Here is a 14,571-nt window from a genome sequence, read left to right on the forward strand (position 1 = left end):
CCTTGAATTTGATGCGGCACTGGTAGCCAGTGTAACCTGATGAGGAGAGGAGTAACATTAGCTTTTTTTTTGGCTCATTGAAGACAACCCTCGCTGCTGCATTCTGTATCAATTGTAGAGGCTTGACAGTACATGCAGGAAGGCCTGCCAGGAGAGCATTACAGTAGTCTAGTCTGGAGAGAACAAGAGCTTGGACAAGAAGTTGGGTGGCTTGCTCTGACAGGAAGGGTCTAATCTTCCTAATGTTGTATAAGGCAAACCTGCAGGAGCGGGTCATTGTAGCAATGTGGTCTGTGAAGCTTAACTGATCCATCACAACTCCTAGGTTTCTGGCTGTCCTTGAAGGAGTAATGGTTGATGAACCCAGCTGTATAGAGAAGTTGTGATGAAGCAATGGAGAAGTTGTGATGAAGCAATTAGCTGGAATCACCAGGATTTCTGTCTTTGTAAGGTTAAGCTGAAGGTGATGGTCATTCATCCAGCTAGAAATGTCACTCAGACAGGCTGAAATGCGAGCAGCTACCGTCGGGTCATCAGGCTGGAATGAGAAGTAGAGTTGGGTGTCATCAGCGTAGCAGTGATAAGAAAAGCCATGCTTCTGAATGACAGATCCTAATGACGTCATGTAGATGGAGAAGAGAAGTGGTCCAAGTACTGAGCCACGAGGAACCCCAGTAGCAAGGTGTTGTGACTTAGGAACATCACCCCTCCAAGACACCCTGAAGGATTTGTCAGAGAGGTAGGACTTAACCCACAGCAGTGCGGTTCCAGAGATGCCCATCTTTCTGAGGATGGACAGGAGAATCTGGTGATTAACGGTGTCAAAAGCAGCAGACAGGTCCAGCAAGATGAGTACTGAGGATTTTGAAGCTGCTCTTGCTAGTCGCAGGGCTTCAGTAACCGAGAGCAGAGCAGTCTCAGTTGAGTGGCCACTTTTGAAGCCAGATTGGTTGCTGTCCAGGAGGTTGTTCTGTACAAGGAACATAGAAAGCTGGTTGAACACAGCTCGCTCAAGTGTCTTTGCAATGAATGGAAGAAGGGATACCGGTCTGTAGTTTTCAAGAAGCGCTGGATTTAGAGATGGTTTCTTGAGCAGTGGGCTTACCCGAGCCTGCTTAAATGCTGAGGGAAATGTTCCAGAGTGAAGAGAGGAGTTGATCATGTGAGTAAGCGAATTTTGTTCTGGTAGTAGGATGTTTTAGCCGTGAAGACATTTGCAGAGAAGGAAGAGAGGAGAGACTGATACACACTGAGGTCGGTAGAGTTTCTTGTTTTCTGCCATTTCCTCTCTGCAGCCCTGAGTTTAGAGCGATGTTCACTGAGAACCTCGGACAGGCAGGGGGCAGATGGGGCGGTGCGTGCTGGTCGAGACAACAGTGGGCAAAAGTTGTCCAAGCAAGATGTTAAAGTGGAGCAAAGAGTGTCCGTAGTGCTGCTCGTGTCCAGAGCTGAAAACTGAGAGAGTGCAGGAAGTGAGGATGAAACCACAGAGGATAGGTGAGATGGAGAGAGTGAGCGTAGGTCCTGTCGAAAGGTGACCTGCGTTCCAGTGTGATGCGCTTCAGGAGTAAGTGCTAGGTTAGCAGTAATGAGGAAGTGGTCCGAGGTGTGCAGTGGAGCAACTGAAGAGTTGTCCACAGAGCAACAGTGCGTGTAGATGAGGTCCAGTTGGTTGCCTGATTTGTGAGCTGCTGGAGTAGACATTAGCTTGAGATCAAATGAGGTGAGCAGAGTTTTGAAGTCAACAGCCTGGGGTTTATCTAGGTGTATGTTGAAGTCACCAAGCAGTACCAGAGGAGTACCATCTCCAGAAAAGTGTGATAGCAGCACAACCAACTCCTCCAAGAAGTTTCTCAATTGAACTGGGGGACAATAAATGACCACAAAGTGGATTTTAACAGGGTGGGTTACAGTGGTGGCATGTGATTCAAATGAACCAGTACCTGTAGGTGATGGCTGAAGATCAAATTTCCATTCTTTTGATATAAGGAGACCTGTACCTCCACCCCTCCCAGTGGTATGAGGAGTGTGGGAACAAGTGAAATTAGTGGAGAGGGCTGCAGGGGTGGCAGTATCTTCAGGTTTGATCCAAGTCTCAGTCAGTGCCGTGAGGTTGAGACCGGAATGAGTAGCAATAGAAGAAATGAAGTCTGCTTTGTTAACTGCAGACTGGCAGTTCCAGAGACCAACTGGAGAGTTGGTAGTAGAGGTTAGAGGAACAGGCCGTAGGTTTGTCAGACAGGCCTTCCTGCGATGTACATAGCATGCTCTTCGAGTGTTTGTAGTGATACTAGAGATCTGAAAGCACATGACAAGTGCTTTCAAAGCAGCTAATTAAGTACTTTCACTGGCTTTGGTCACACCTCGCTATTTAGCAGATCAAAACTGGGCAGTCCCGTGATAGGCAAACGCAAAACCAAGCGCCACTTTCAGCACGTATTTACCAGGGTAAGACACACACAATTTAAACCAAAAACTTTCCTAGCAAGGATGATCACACAGTAGTCTAATGAGAAAACAAGACAAAACACTTTGGCCACGCCTTACTATTTGGATCCCAGTGTTACACTGGTAAAGTGTGCCCCACGAAATGTTCCAATTGTTATGAAAGCAACAGTCAAAGCCCAACTGGATGCATATCAGGCTTAGGGGTCATATTACAGATGTTAGAGAGCCAACAGATTGGATCAGCAACATGGTCATAGTAAAACAACAAGCTGAGAATTTGCTTAGACCCAAGGTTTCTGAACAAAGCTCTGAAACGCTCTCATTATATCAACCCTGGACGATGTGTTATACAAATTGCCAAAAGCAAGGATATTCACGTTGGTTGATGCCAAACATGCATTCTTACAGTGCAGGCTTGACCAAGAGAGCAGCTTAATGATCACATTCTGGATGTGGCAGGAAAAGGTGGCTAAAGCTACCATTTGGTGTCTCAGTGGCACCTGAGGTCTATCAACGAAAACAGCATGAACTCTAAAGGGCATTGAGCCCATTGCAGATTATATTCTTGTTGTTGGTTGTGGTGACACGGACCAGCAAGCTGAAAATGATCATGATCACAAGCTACAGGCCCTGTTGGAGCGTTGCAGAGAGGTCAAGCTACGACTTAGCCTAAAAAGTTGGCATTTAAAGTTAACCAAGTGAAGTTCCATGGTCATATCCTTTCATCCACTGGCTTGAAGCCTGATCCAGAAAAGGTGAGGGCCATCATGGACATGCCCAACCCTACAGATGCTAAAGGGGTACAGCGTCTCATCGGCTTTGCTAATTATTTAGTCAAATTCATGCCCCACTTGTCTAATGTTTGTGAGCCACTGCAGCGCTTGCTCTACAAAGACACCCGTGGCACTGGCTACCCAAACATGAAGATGCAGTTTGCAAGCTAAAATACATGGCGACATCAATGCCTGTGCTACGGTATTATGATGTTGCCAAGTCTGTCACAGTACAAAATGATTCCAGCCAAAGCGGTCTTGGGACTTTTTTTGGGAAAATTATGCACAAATCTAAAGAGTGTCTCAGTATTGTCCTCGCTTGTCAAAGATTTCACCATTACCTGTACGAACGAGAGTTGGGCACAGCAGAGAATGACCAGGGCAGCTGCTGACTGTACAGGCATGGGAGTCATTTACCAGATGCATGATATACTGTATGTCATCTCCAGAAAGAGCAGGAAAAGGTACAATTTATCAACCAAGCAGAATACCTGAATGTGACGCACCAGTGGTTGGGTACAATCAGGGAGCATACTGAAAGGGATGAAGCATTACAGGCCCTTAAAACCACTGTCCTGGCAGGCTGGCCTGAAAGAAAGGACAACACAAAGGTAAGATGGTTGCACCATCACCCAGACAGATATTTCTTTAGAAGACCCGTGGAAGTATGGAGTTTGCAGGGCACACTGACTGATGCTGCTGCAGCATTTCCCCCCAGAGAGCATCTTACAGGCAGATGTGTACTTACTACGTCAAATGTGCAGTTAAGGCGCACTAAAGAGAAGGTTGCAGTCATAATTCCACTTTGTACAGTGGTTGAGAGATTTAAGATAATCATGTCTATTGAATTTACCTTATTTTGGATGTTGCACACATAATCTAATACAAATTAAATTAAATTGATAAAGACATGGGGGACATAAATTATATTGATAACAAAGACATGGGGCCCTATTCTAACGATCTAAAAGCAAGGTGTAAAGCGCAGATGTACTTAGGGCATGTCCAAATCCACTTTAACTATTTTTTACGACGGGAGAACAATTGGCACACCCGGACGCATGGTCTAAATGGGTTGTCCCTATTCTCTTAATGAGTAATGGGTGTTTTTTGGGCGTAACATGCAATAAACCAATCAGAGTCTCATCTTCCATTGCCTTTAAGTTTACACGGCGGAATTTGACAAGCACAAAGACAGAACGCGTCTCCGAGATGAAAATGGAGCTGCTCGTGTGCGAGCAAATAGATAATTCTGATACATGCGATGACTATCCATTACGACATGTAGGCATTTATATATATATTTTTTTTTTGTGTGTGTGTGTGTGTTTGTGTGCTGCTGTGCACCCCTGTGTTTAATAAGCAGCGTGTACACTCTTTAAATATATATAGTGGTATTCTCTATGTTACCCAGAAAACAGGATACAGGTTTAACTCATTTGAAATACTTCTGCTTCTATTGTATCTCTTGAAATCTATTGTATCTCTTGCTCTGGCTACTGTGTATAGACCACCAGGGCCTTATACAGAATTCTTAAAAGAATTTGCAGATTTCCTCTCAGACCTTCTGGTGACAGTTGATAAAGTGCTAATCATGGGAGATTTTAATATTCACATTGATAATACAAATGATGCATTAGGACTTGCGTTTACTGACCTAATAAACTCTTTTGGAGTCAAGCAAAATGTCACTGGGCCCACTCATCATAACTTGCCTGATCTATCGCAACTGCTATTTGTACCCAAAAATACACATGAACTAGACGAAATGACTGGCAACATGGGCTCTATTTTCGCTAATACATTAGAAGCTGTTGCCCCCATCAAATTAAAAAGGATAAAGAAAAACATACTGTGCCATGGTATAACAGTAATACTCATTCTCTCAAGAAAGTAACTCGTAGTCTTGAACGCTAATGGAGAAAAACTAACTCGGAAGTTTTTAGAATTGCATGGAAAAACAGTATGTCCAGCTATAGACAGGCTCTAAAAACTGCTAGGGCAGAGCATATACACAAACTCATAGAAAATAACCAAAACAATCCAAGGTTTTTATTTAGCACAGTGGCTAAATTAGCAAACAACCAGATGCCACCTGATTCAAATATTCTATCAATGTTTAATAATAATGACTTTATTAATTTCTTCACTGATAAAATAGATAACATTAGAAATACAATAGCGAATGTAGATTCTACAGCGTTTAACACTTCAGTTTCATCCATCACACCCAAAGATAAACTGCAGTGCTTTACAACTATAGGACAGGAAGAGCTAAATAAACTTATCACTGTATCTAAACCAACAACATGTTTATTAGATCCTGTACCCACTAAATTACTGAAAGAGCTGTTACCTGTAGCCAAAAAAAAAAAAAAAAAAAACGCTTCTCAGTATTATCAACTCAACGTTATCTTTAGGTCACGTCCCAAAACCATTCAAGCTGGCGGTTATCAAGCCTCTTATTAAGAAACCAAAACTAGATCCTAGTGTACTGGCAAATTATAGGCCTATCTCAAAACTTCCAATTATGTCTAAAATTTTAGAAAATGTTGGGTCTGCTCAATTGAGCTCTTTCCTGCAAAACAATGATCTGTTTGAAGAATTTCAGTCAGGTTTCAGGCCCCACCATAGCACAGAAACTGCACTTGTTAAAATTACAAATTACCTGCTTCTTGCGTCAGATCAAGGCAGCATCTCATTGCTAGTTTTACTTGATCTTAGTGCTGCGTTTGACACCATAGATCATGACATACTCATAGATCGATTACAAAACTATACAGGTATTCAAGGGCAGGCTCTAAGATGGTTTAGATCCTACCTGTCCGATCTCTACCATTGTGTTTATTTAAATGGGGAGTCATCTCATTTATCACCAGTAAAATATGGAGTGCCACAAGGATCCGTCCTAGGTCCCCTTCTATTTTCAATATACATGTTGCCCCTTGGTAATATTATTAGAAAATACAGAATTAGCTTCCACTGTTATGCTGATGATACTCAGCTATATATCTCAACGAGACCAGATAAAACTTCCCAATTATCTAAGCTAACAGAGTGTGTTAAAAATGTAAAAGATTGGATGACCAATAATTTTATCCTGTTAAATTCAGATAAGACAGAGATATTAATTATTGGACCAAAAAACACTACACAGAATCTTGTAGATTACAATCTGCAACTAGACGGATATACTGTTACTTCCTCTACAGTCAGAAATCTGGGTGTTATATTAGACAGCAATTTGTCTTTTGAAAATCATATTTCCCATGTTAAAAAAACTGCATTCTTCCACCTTAGAAACTGTGACGAGTGGGGCGGGGCTGAGAGCCATAGGAACGGGGCGAGGCCGGTGGAGTAATTGAGAAATGAGCGACACCTGCGCCACTCACCGGTCTCGCGTCCCACGCAGGAGATGGAAGGATATAAAACAGGAGCGACGACAGTGAAGGATGAGAGAGGACCAGGCCTGGATTTTATTTGTGTTTTGTTTTTGTTTGTGCGCGGAAGTCGTCCGTGAGGGGCTGCCGAGCTGTTTTGTCTTCATTTTATTATTAAAGTCATTTTGATTGTCTGCCAGTTCCCGCCTCCTTCTTCCGGATGATTAGGAAGTTTGTACAGCGTTACATTGGTGCCGAAGCCCAGGAGGAAGGAGAGATGCACTGCCGAAGATCCCTTGCCGCTGGGGGGAACCCGCTGTGCGTAGCAGTCGGGCGCCGGGGATGATCGAGGCGGTGGGCTGGAGTGAGTTGCGGGGAATGGACGAGCTCACTGCCGGCCGCCCGTGATGTGGAGGGGCGCCTGCCGTCCGTGAGGGAGCAGAGGAGTCACCGCCGTTTCGCCAGGGGGCCGTAGCCTGCTGCCATCCATGAAGGAATCAGGAGGAGCAGGGAACGGGGGACTCCTGCCAGCTGCCCAAAACCGGAGGAGCCATTGCCGTCCACTGGGCGGCAGAGGAGTGTCGTGCCGTCCACCGAGGGCCGTCCAGTGCCACCGCCAGTCACCGAGGAGGAGTTCACCCAGATGGTGGAGCGGCAGTGAATCTGGGAAACTGAATTTTTAGTAATAAAGTATTAGTAATAAAGTATGTGCTGTCCTAAAGAAAGAACACTATTAATTAAAACAACAATAGAACAATTCTAAAAATATATATTTTTTTCATAGTTTGGAAAATATTTTAATAATCTAAAGAGCATTTTGTTCAGTGGAAAGGTCCCATGGTTATAGGTTCTTCATGGACCCATCAATGCTAATAAAGAACCTTTATTTTTAATGGTGTATGCATTTTAATGTGTGAAAGACAGCTTGCACAAATGAAAGTAAAAATGGACTTGAGGGTGTTTAATACATGAGAGAGAGCTTACTCTGGACTTACGGACAGGCAAATGTATTGTGACTGACTAAAGCACTAATAAACAAAAATGGCATAAAATTCAACATAAAGCTATTATTATTATAGATGTATTAACATATCATTAAACATATGACTAAAATCCACAGCAATCTAATCAAGTCTGTCTGGTGTTGTTGATACTGGCCTACCATTATTTTGATTCTCCTTTCACTTTCTATTTACTTGAAATCATTGCAGTTGCTCAATCCCTCCCTATTGTCCCACCATCAGACAGTTTTCCTAGAATTATGGGTGTTTAAAGAATAGTTTTACTGAAGTATTTAAATGGATGACCTAATGAAAATATTTGTTCATGCTATCAGCTCTGCAGAGGAAAGCTAGGCTAGTGATATAAAAGTGTTAGTTAAGTGTCTGTAACAAGTTAATTTTGTTAATTCTGAATTACTGGCCAGACAGTCTGCATTTAGAAAATAAGAATGATTATAGGAGGTTATATTGGTACAGGAGATCTGCATACTATATTATGCTTTATTTAAAGAGAACTGAAGCCACATGAGAAGTGAAATATGGGTCAGCGGCAAATTCAGATGTCTGAGATGATGGTAAAGATATATATATATTTTTTTTCGTTTTACAAATTATTAAATTTTTTATTGTATTTAAAAAAAACAACAAAAAAAAACACTTAATTATCACACTTGAACCTTGCTTTATAATTCTTCTTATTTCAATCCATGAAATACTTTACAATTTGTCCTTTAAAACAGAATTTGTTTGGAGTATCTATGTATTTTTATTGTGTAACAGCATGACACAGAGTTGATTAAAAGCTGCTTAGTCATAAAACCATTGACAAGGCAAAAGTGAAAGTTAGATCTGGGGTATAAATATAGGCTGAAATGAGAGATGCTGTCACAGCCTGCTTGAGCATCCCTTGAAACACTGTCTGTCTTGTTATTACTCTGTATTGAACTGGTCATCTTTGGCTTTAATTTACTGTTCAATTTACTGATTAGTGTTTTATTTTCTAAATTTACAAGTAAAATCACGATGGGAGGATCAGAATCAACAGAAAGATCAGTCTCAACAGTGCAAGGTGAGTATATTTTTAGATGGATTGTCTTGTCTTTACATGCATGTTAGCATAAGATATCATTTTGTGAGAGTTCAGGCTGGACATGTGAAACAGCAAATGTGTGATTTTTTTTCTATTGATAATGACAAAAAAAATGACCAGGTAAAAGGGGAAGACGTCATCAGAAAATAATCATTAGTTTCAAGTTAAACATGCTTGTTGAAGTGCATTTTAAATTGATAAATTTGAACTGTTCAAATATGTACAACACAAACACAAGTCTAAGGATGGTCAATATCTAAGACTGTGATGTTGAAGGAAGAAATCTTTTTATAATCCATTTTATAATCACAAATTATTTCTGTTTTATTATTGCTATTACAGAACTTGATCAACCATGGAGGACAACACACTGGGAGTAAGTGGAAAATAATTCCTCTTTAAAAAAATAAAAATTATAGCGATTCTAGGATTTTCATTTTAGTGGGGCTCAGCCCCCAATCAGGATATAATATATAATATATATTTATAATATATATATATATATATATATATATATATATATATATATATATATATATATATATATATATATATACATATATATATATATATATATATATATATAATGTTTGACTAATAGGAGTGGTATGATACATTTATACACCAAAAAGTGTAATTCCACTGTATTGCATAGATAGGTATAACATATAACTGAATAAGCCAAATACAAGTCTTCATGATCACACACACACGCATATGCAAAAAATATTACTGTTTGCATTTCTAGTACAACACTCTTTCTTTAGCTCAAGTATGCACATGCACTGGAAAATGTATTACATCGAAAGTAAAATTTTCAGATGAAAATGACAACATGATTATTTTATAAAGTATGCATTCATATGTGCTTAATTTTCACTGGAGGAACCAGGTGTGGTGTAATGATGGGTGAATGCAGAGAAAACTTAAAGTGTAAAGTATAAACTGTATTTATGACAAAGAACAGAACGGCACAGATGTAGATATTATGATAATCTATCGTTAAACACACACCTTGTCATCTTTTTCTCGCTCTGCGCCACCGGGGATTGATAAAGAACACACTGAAAGATGAGGAGAAGTCACTGTTTTCATATTATTTATGTCTTTCAGAAATTTAAAGTGGAGTCAATTTTAGGAGGGATAAGTAGGCTAGCTACAGCCCACTAAAAATAGCCCAGTGATGCCCATGGCTTCAACATTGCTTTGTAAGAAAATACCCCTTTTTCAACAGAGGGAAAGAACTTTTGGAGAAAAATCTTAGGGAACTTGAGCTGAGCGACTCTAATGTTAAGTACGTCAGGATCTTGCTAGCTGGAGAAGTTGGAGCAGGAAAGTCCAGCTTCATCAACTCAATCAATAGTGTTTTTCAAGGAAGAATCACAACAGAAGCCCTTGCTGACGCTGGGTTTAGCAGAAGTTTTACAAAAACAGTAAGTGTATGAACCCGACCGGTTTTAAAATAAAATAAAATGGCTTACAAAATTATGCAGACGACACACTTCATGAAAATGAAGCTACTGAGGCAACACACCTGAATGTTAGCGCCGTCACAGTTTAATTAATGAAAGAAGTTTGTTTTGGCTAACTTATGTTCCAGACATAATATTGCCAGCTATTTTAGCTGTTTTTGCTCCAGTGACACTAGTTCTGAATAAAAACATGATTACACCATCATAATAACTGTGTTGAATGAGGAGATGTGATGCACACTGGGACAAGTCTGTGCGGTTAAACTCTTGAAATGTGGCTTAAGCAACCATATTTGCAGTTTTATCAATAGTATTAATACATTAATTTAGTAGGGTCATTACCCAGGATACATTACATGTCTTGCATTTCTTAAAATGGCTGAATTACTGAAGTGTGCATCTGGATTTATGCCAAGCAATCCCTAGCTACACTGTAAAAAATAAGTGTAATTTTAACTGTAAAATTTTGTAAAAACGCTACGGAAAAAAACTGATAATAGGTTAACAGTAAGTTCTCGTACTATATACAGGGAAAAACTGTAAAAGATCTAACAAAGCATTTAATGTAAATTTACAGTAAAATTCTGTTAATTATACAGCTTTTAGAAGTAAAAAAAGAACAAATCAATGTATAATTTACAGTCTAAAACTGTAAACTGATATTCCCAGAATTCCCTGCGTGACACTCCACGTTTGAAAGTATTTTGTTTAAATAATCATGTTTTTAAATAGTTCTTGTTATCAGTTATGTACATTTGAGCTTTATGTTACATCTTCTGTTGCTTAATGAAAGTTTTTTGCATTATTTAAGTATCACGCGTGTTACCATGATGGTGTTTTGTGTTTCCATAAATGTGCACCTTCTATATGTTAATATACTTCTGCTTGTGGTGAAGCTACTTGTGATGAGCTTTGATACTTCATGTGGCTTTCTCTTATACAGTACCATCTTTATTATTATGGTGGTTGTCAGTATTTTCAAGGTACAAAACAGATTTAATTTTGTGTGTTGTTGAATTTACTGGTTTATATTCACATTTTCTTGTTTGTAAATTACAGCTTTATATTGTAAAATTAACAGTTTTTGACGTAAATGTGTTTACAGTTTTCTGTATTTTTACAAAATTATTCTGGCAACCACAGCTGCCAAAAAGTTTTTGTAAAAACAACAAGAATTTTTTTACAGTGTATGACTGCTAGGATCATCTGCATCGACAAGCAAAAGAAGTCATCTTCATGAACCAATCCAAATGCCTTGTTTTATGTGCTGCTTGCTTTTGCATGTGTCCATATCAAATACATTTGAAATTGTTTATTTTGTTGTTTTACTTCTGCATTTATCTACAGTACAGGACTTATTACATAAGTAATGGACAATCAGTTCTGCCTTTTGTCTTCAATGACATCATGGGCTTAGAATCTGAAGAAGCACAGGGAGCTCATCCAGAAGACATTGCCAAATCCCTTGAGGGTCTCCTTAAGGAAGGGTACAATGTGAGGAAACTTTTCTTTTATTCGAACAATGCATTGACACCAAATTATAAAAGAGTGCCTTCCCTCTTTTATCCTTCATATGAAGAGGACAGATGTATGTCCTCTTTCCACTCATCTCTTTGTTTTTCTCTTTTACTTTTCCATTCAGTTCAATCCAGCTGTTTCTGGTAAAGATGTGGACTACAGAAGTGAGACAAGCCCTGAGCATCTGACATACTGCCTGGTGTACGTCATCGCAGCTGACAAGGTATCGATGATGAATCAAGAAGTCTTCAAAAAGATGAAATATATTAGAGAGAAGGCCAGCAGTCTGGGTGAGTAAAACAGCCAAACATTAAAATAGTCTGTTAAAATCTGCACATGATAAAATAAAAATAATAATAATTAAAGCTGCAAGCAGCGATGAACGGGCCCTCGTACCGGGCTCACCGCCAGCGAGTGGCTTTAGTAAAAAGGTGAATGGTGAGAAATATGCATTTAAAGTCATAATTATAAGTGGAATATATCAAAGTATATTCCATATATGTGCCAATCTTCCTTTTGCCAGCGGGTGGCGCTATCATTATAATGGAATATTGTCCACAACCACAAAAATACATTAATGTCAAAAAATCTCTAGGAGTAGTGTAAAGCGTAAAATATGCCACTTCCTGTTGCCAGCGGGTGGCGCTATGACTATAACTGAATGTGGGCATGTAGATCTGTTAAGGGCAGAAGTCTTATCTAACATGTGAAGTTTGGGGCAGATTGGACATTGTATGTGTGAGTTACAGCAACTTCCTTCTTCATGGCGAAACATCGAAATTTGTCAAGCCGCCATGGACACGCCCTTTAACGAAATCTAAAGATCTTCGCAATTTAACATCGCAAAGGCCTTTAGATTTAACTGACCAAGTTTGGTGTTGATCTGAATAAAACTCTAGAAGGAGTGCGTTAAAATACAACGCATGGAAATGACAAAACCATGGGTCCAATAGTTTATTTGGATTTCTTCATGCCACACAAATCTATCAAAAGGATGGAGAATATATAAAAAAACTTTCAGCAATATAGCACAATGAGTAAATATTTAACCTTATGTTGAAATTCAACAGAAATTCCTCAGGCAATCATCATGACAAAGGTGGATGAAGCATGCCCACTAGTCCAAAAAGATCTGAGAAAAATCTACACTAGCAAGAAGATAAAAGAGAAGGTAAATATGAGTCCTCTCTCTGGTGTTAGTCCTCTGGCTTTGTGTGCAGTTTTGTTTAACAGACACCAGAGTTTAGCCTCAACACAGCTAGCTGTAGTGATTAGCATGGCTAGACCAAAAAACTGACTGCAGAGCTTTAATGAATGAAGCGGTTCACACAAATAGATTTATAATGTCACAAACACAAATATGTTTTAGAGCATATTATATTTTATTTATTACAATCCCCAGTAATATTCAGCCTGTTCTTCATTCTCCAGATGCAGGAGTGCTCTAATGCGGTTGGTGTCCCTGTGAGCCACATCTTCCCTGTGAAGAACTACCACGAGGAGATCGATCCTGAAAATGACATGGATGTGCTGATCCTGAGGGCTCTCACACAGATTGTGCACATAGCAGATGATCTGCTGAAGAGAAAACAAAGAGATGCTGAAGCAGGAAACTGAATCTGAAGCAGTGGAGACGTAGTAATGAACTTTCATTCATATAATCGTAGCTTTATACGCAAGGCTGAACTGTCTCCTATGTTTCTGATAAACAAGTTCATGGTGAACTCAGTAACTGGGACGTCTGTCAATGCTTGGGCAGAGAGAGGTGATGATGACTGGGAGTGTCAATCTTAACATACTGTCTTGTTGCCTGAATTATTTCTCAGATGTAATTTGTTTATTTTAAAAATACTAATCTTTAGTAAATCAATAGAATTTGCTGAGTATTCTCATAATATTAGCATACACCGCATGCTCATTTTATCCCAAAATCTCAATCTTGTTATTGTCAGTCCTGTTACTAATATAAAGAGTAACAGTAGTGAGTATATAATACAGAATTTGATCAGCTTTAGCCTACTAGTGCTGTATAAAAACAACAACAACAAGAAGACAGTTCTTTACTTGTGAAATGCTCATGTTTGCTTTTATTTCAGTGCAATTGCATCAATAAACAAAATCTCCATTCTTTCATATGCATTCTAAACATTGTGTTTAATTGTAAATATAAAAATGGGGGCGGCACGACAGCGTTTCGCCGCAAAAATATTTCCAACTTCTACCTACATGCAATGAACGAAAAGAACTTCACTGTGAGTGTATGTAGTCATACAGAGGGGAACTGAACTACAGGTACTGAGTACCATAAACATTAGTAAATCACCTTACATGATTCACTCAAGATAGTTTATAGTAAGCAGCAGTATTTACAGTTGTCTTACATATTTGCAGTTGTCTTAGATATTTGCAACATATTTGCTCATTTTCTCTTGAAAAAGAGATTTTTAATCTCAACGAGTACTTTCCTGGTTAAATAAAGGTATAAAAAAAAAAAATTGGCCTCCGACCATCATGGCCTCCTAACAATCCCCATATCTGCCGATTGGCTTCATCACTCCGTCTCCTCTCCACCAGTTAGCTGGTGTGTGTGTGTGTGTGTGTGTGGTGGGCGTTCAGGCGCAATATGGCTGCCGTCGCATCATTCAGGTGATGATGTGATGATGAAATCACACAAAATAATCCATAAACTTACTCATAATATAGTAGTGTAGGTGTTTTATCAGTGTCCAATTCTTTTTTGGTGGGCATTTAAATTAAATCGAAGTATTATATTTAGTGTATGCTCTCTGTGTTTTCCCCAGGTCGCCGTGATTTTGCCAAGACATGTTCCTGGATCAACATTACGGTCCATAAGTATAGACATATCCAGTCCCGGCGCCAGAAGATTTT

General features: G+C 39.3%; 1 protein-coding gene across 1 annotated transcript; it reads left to right on the forward strand.

Annotated features, from left to right (window-relative positions):
- Positions 1–8,489: 8,489 nt before the first annotated feature.
- On the forward strand, positions 8,490–13,802 carry LOC113063478 (interferon-induced protein 44). Its single transcript, XM_026233914.1, has 7 exons — positions 8,490–8,671; positions 9,035–9,068; positions 9,927–10,125; positions 11,512–11,658; positions 11,807–11,972; positions 12,753–12,853; positions 13,114–13,802. The coding sequence occupies exons 1-7, from the start codon at positions 8,626–8,628 to the stop codon at positions 13,297–13,299; spliced, it is 879 nt and encodes a 292-aa protein (XP_026089699.1). The 5' UTR covers positions 8,490–8,625; the 3' UTR covers positions 13,300–13,802.
- The last annotated feature ends 769 nt before the right edge of the window (positions 13,803–14,571 follow it).

Source organism: Carassius auratus, chromosome 45 (assembly GCF_003368295.1).
Source record: "Carassius auratus strain Wakin chromosome 45, ASM336829v1, whole genome shotgun sequence".
Classification (NCBI taxonomy): domain Eukaryota; kingdom Metazoa; phylum Chordata; class Actinopteri; order Cypriniformes; family Cyprinidae; genus Carassius; species Carassius auratus.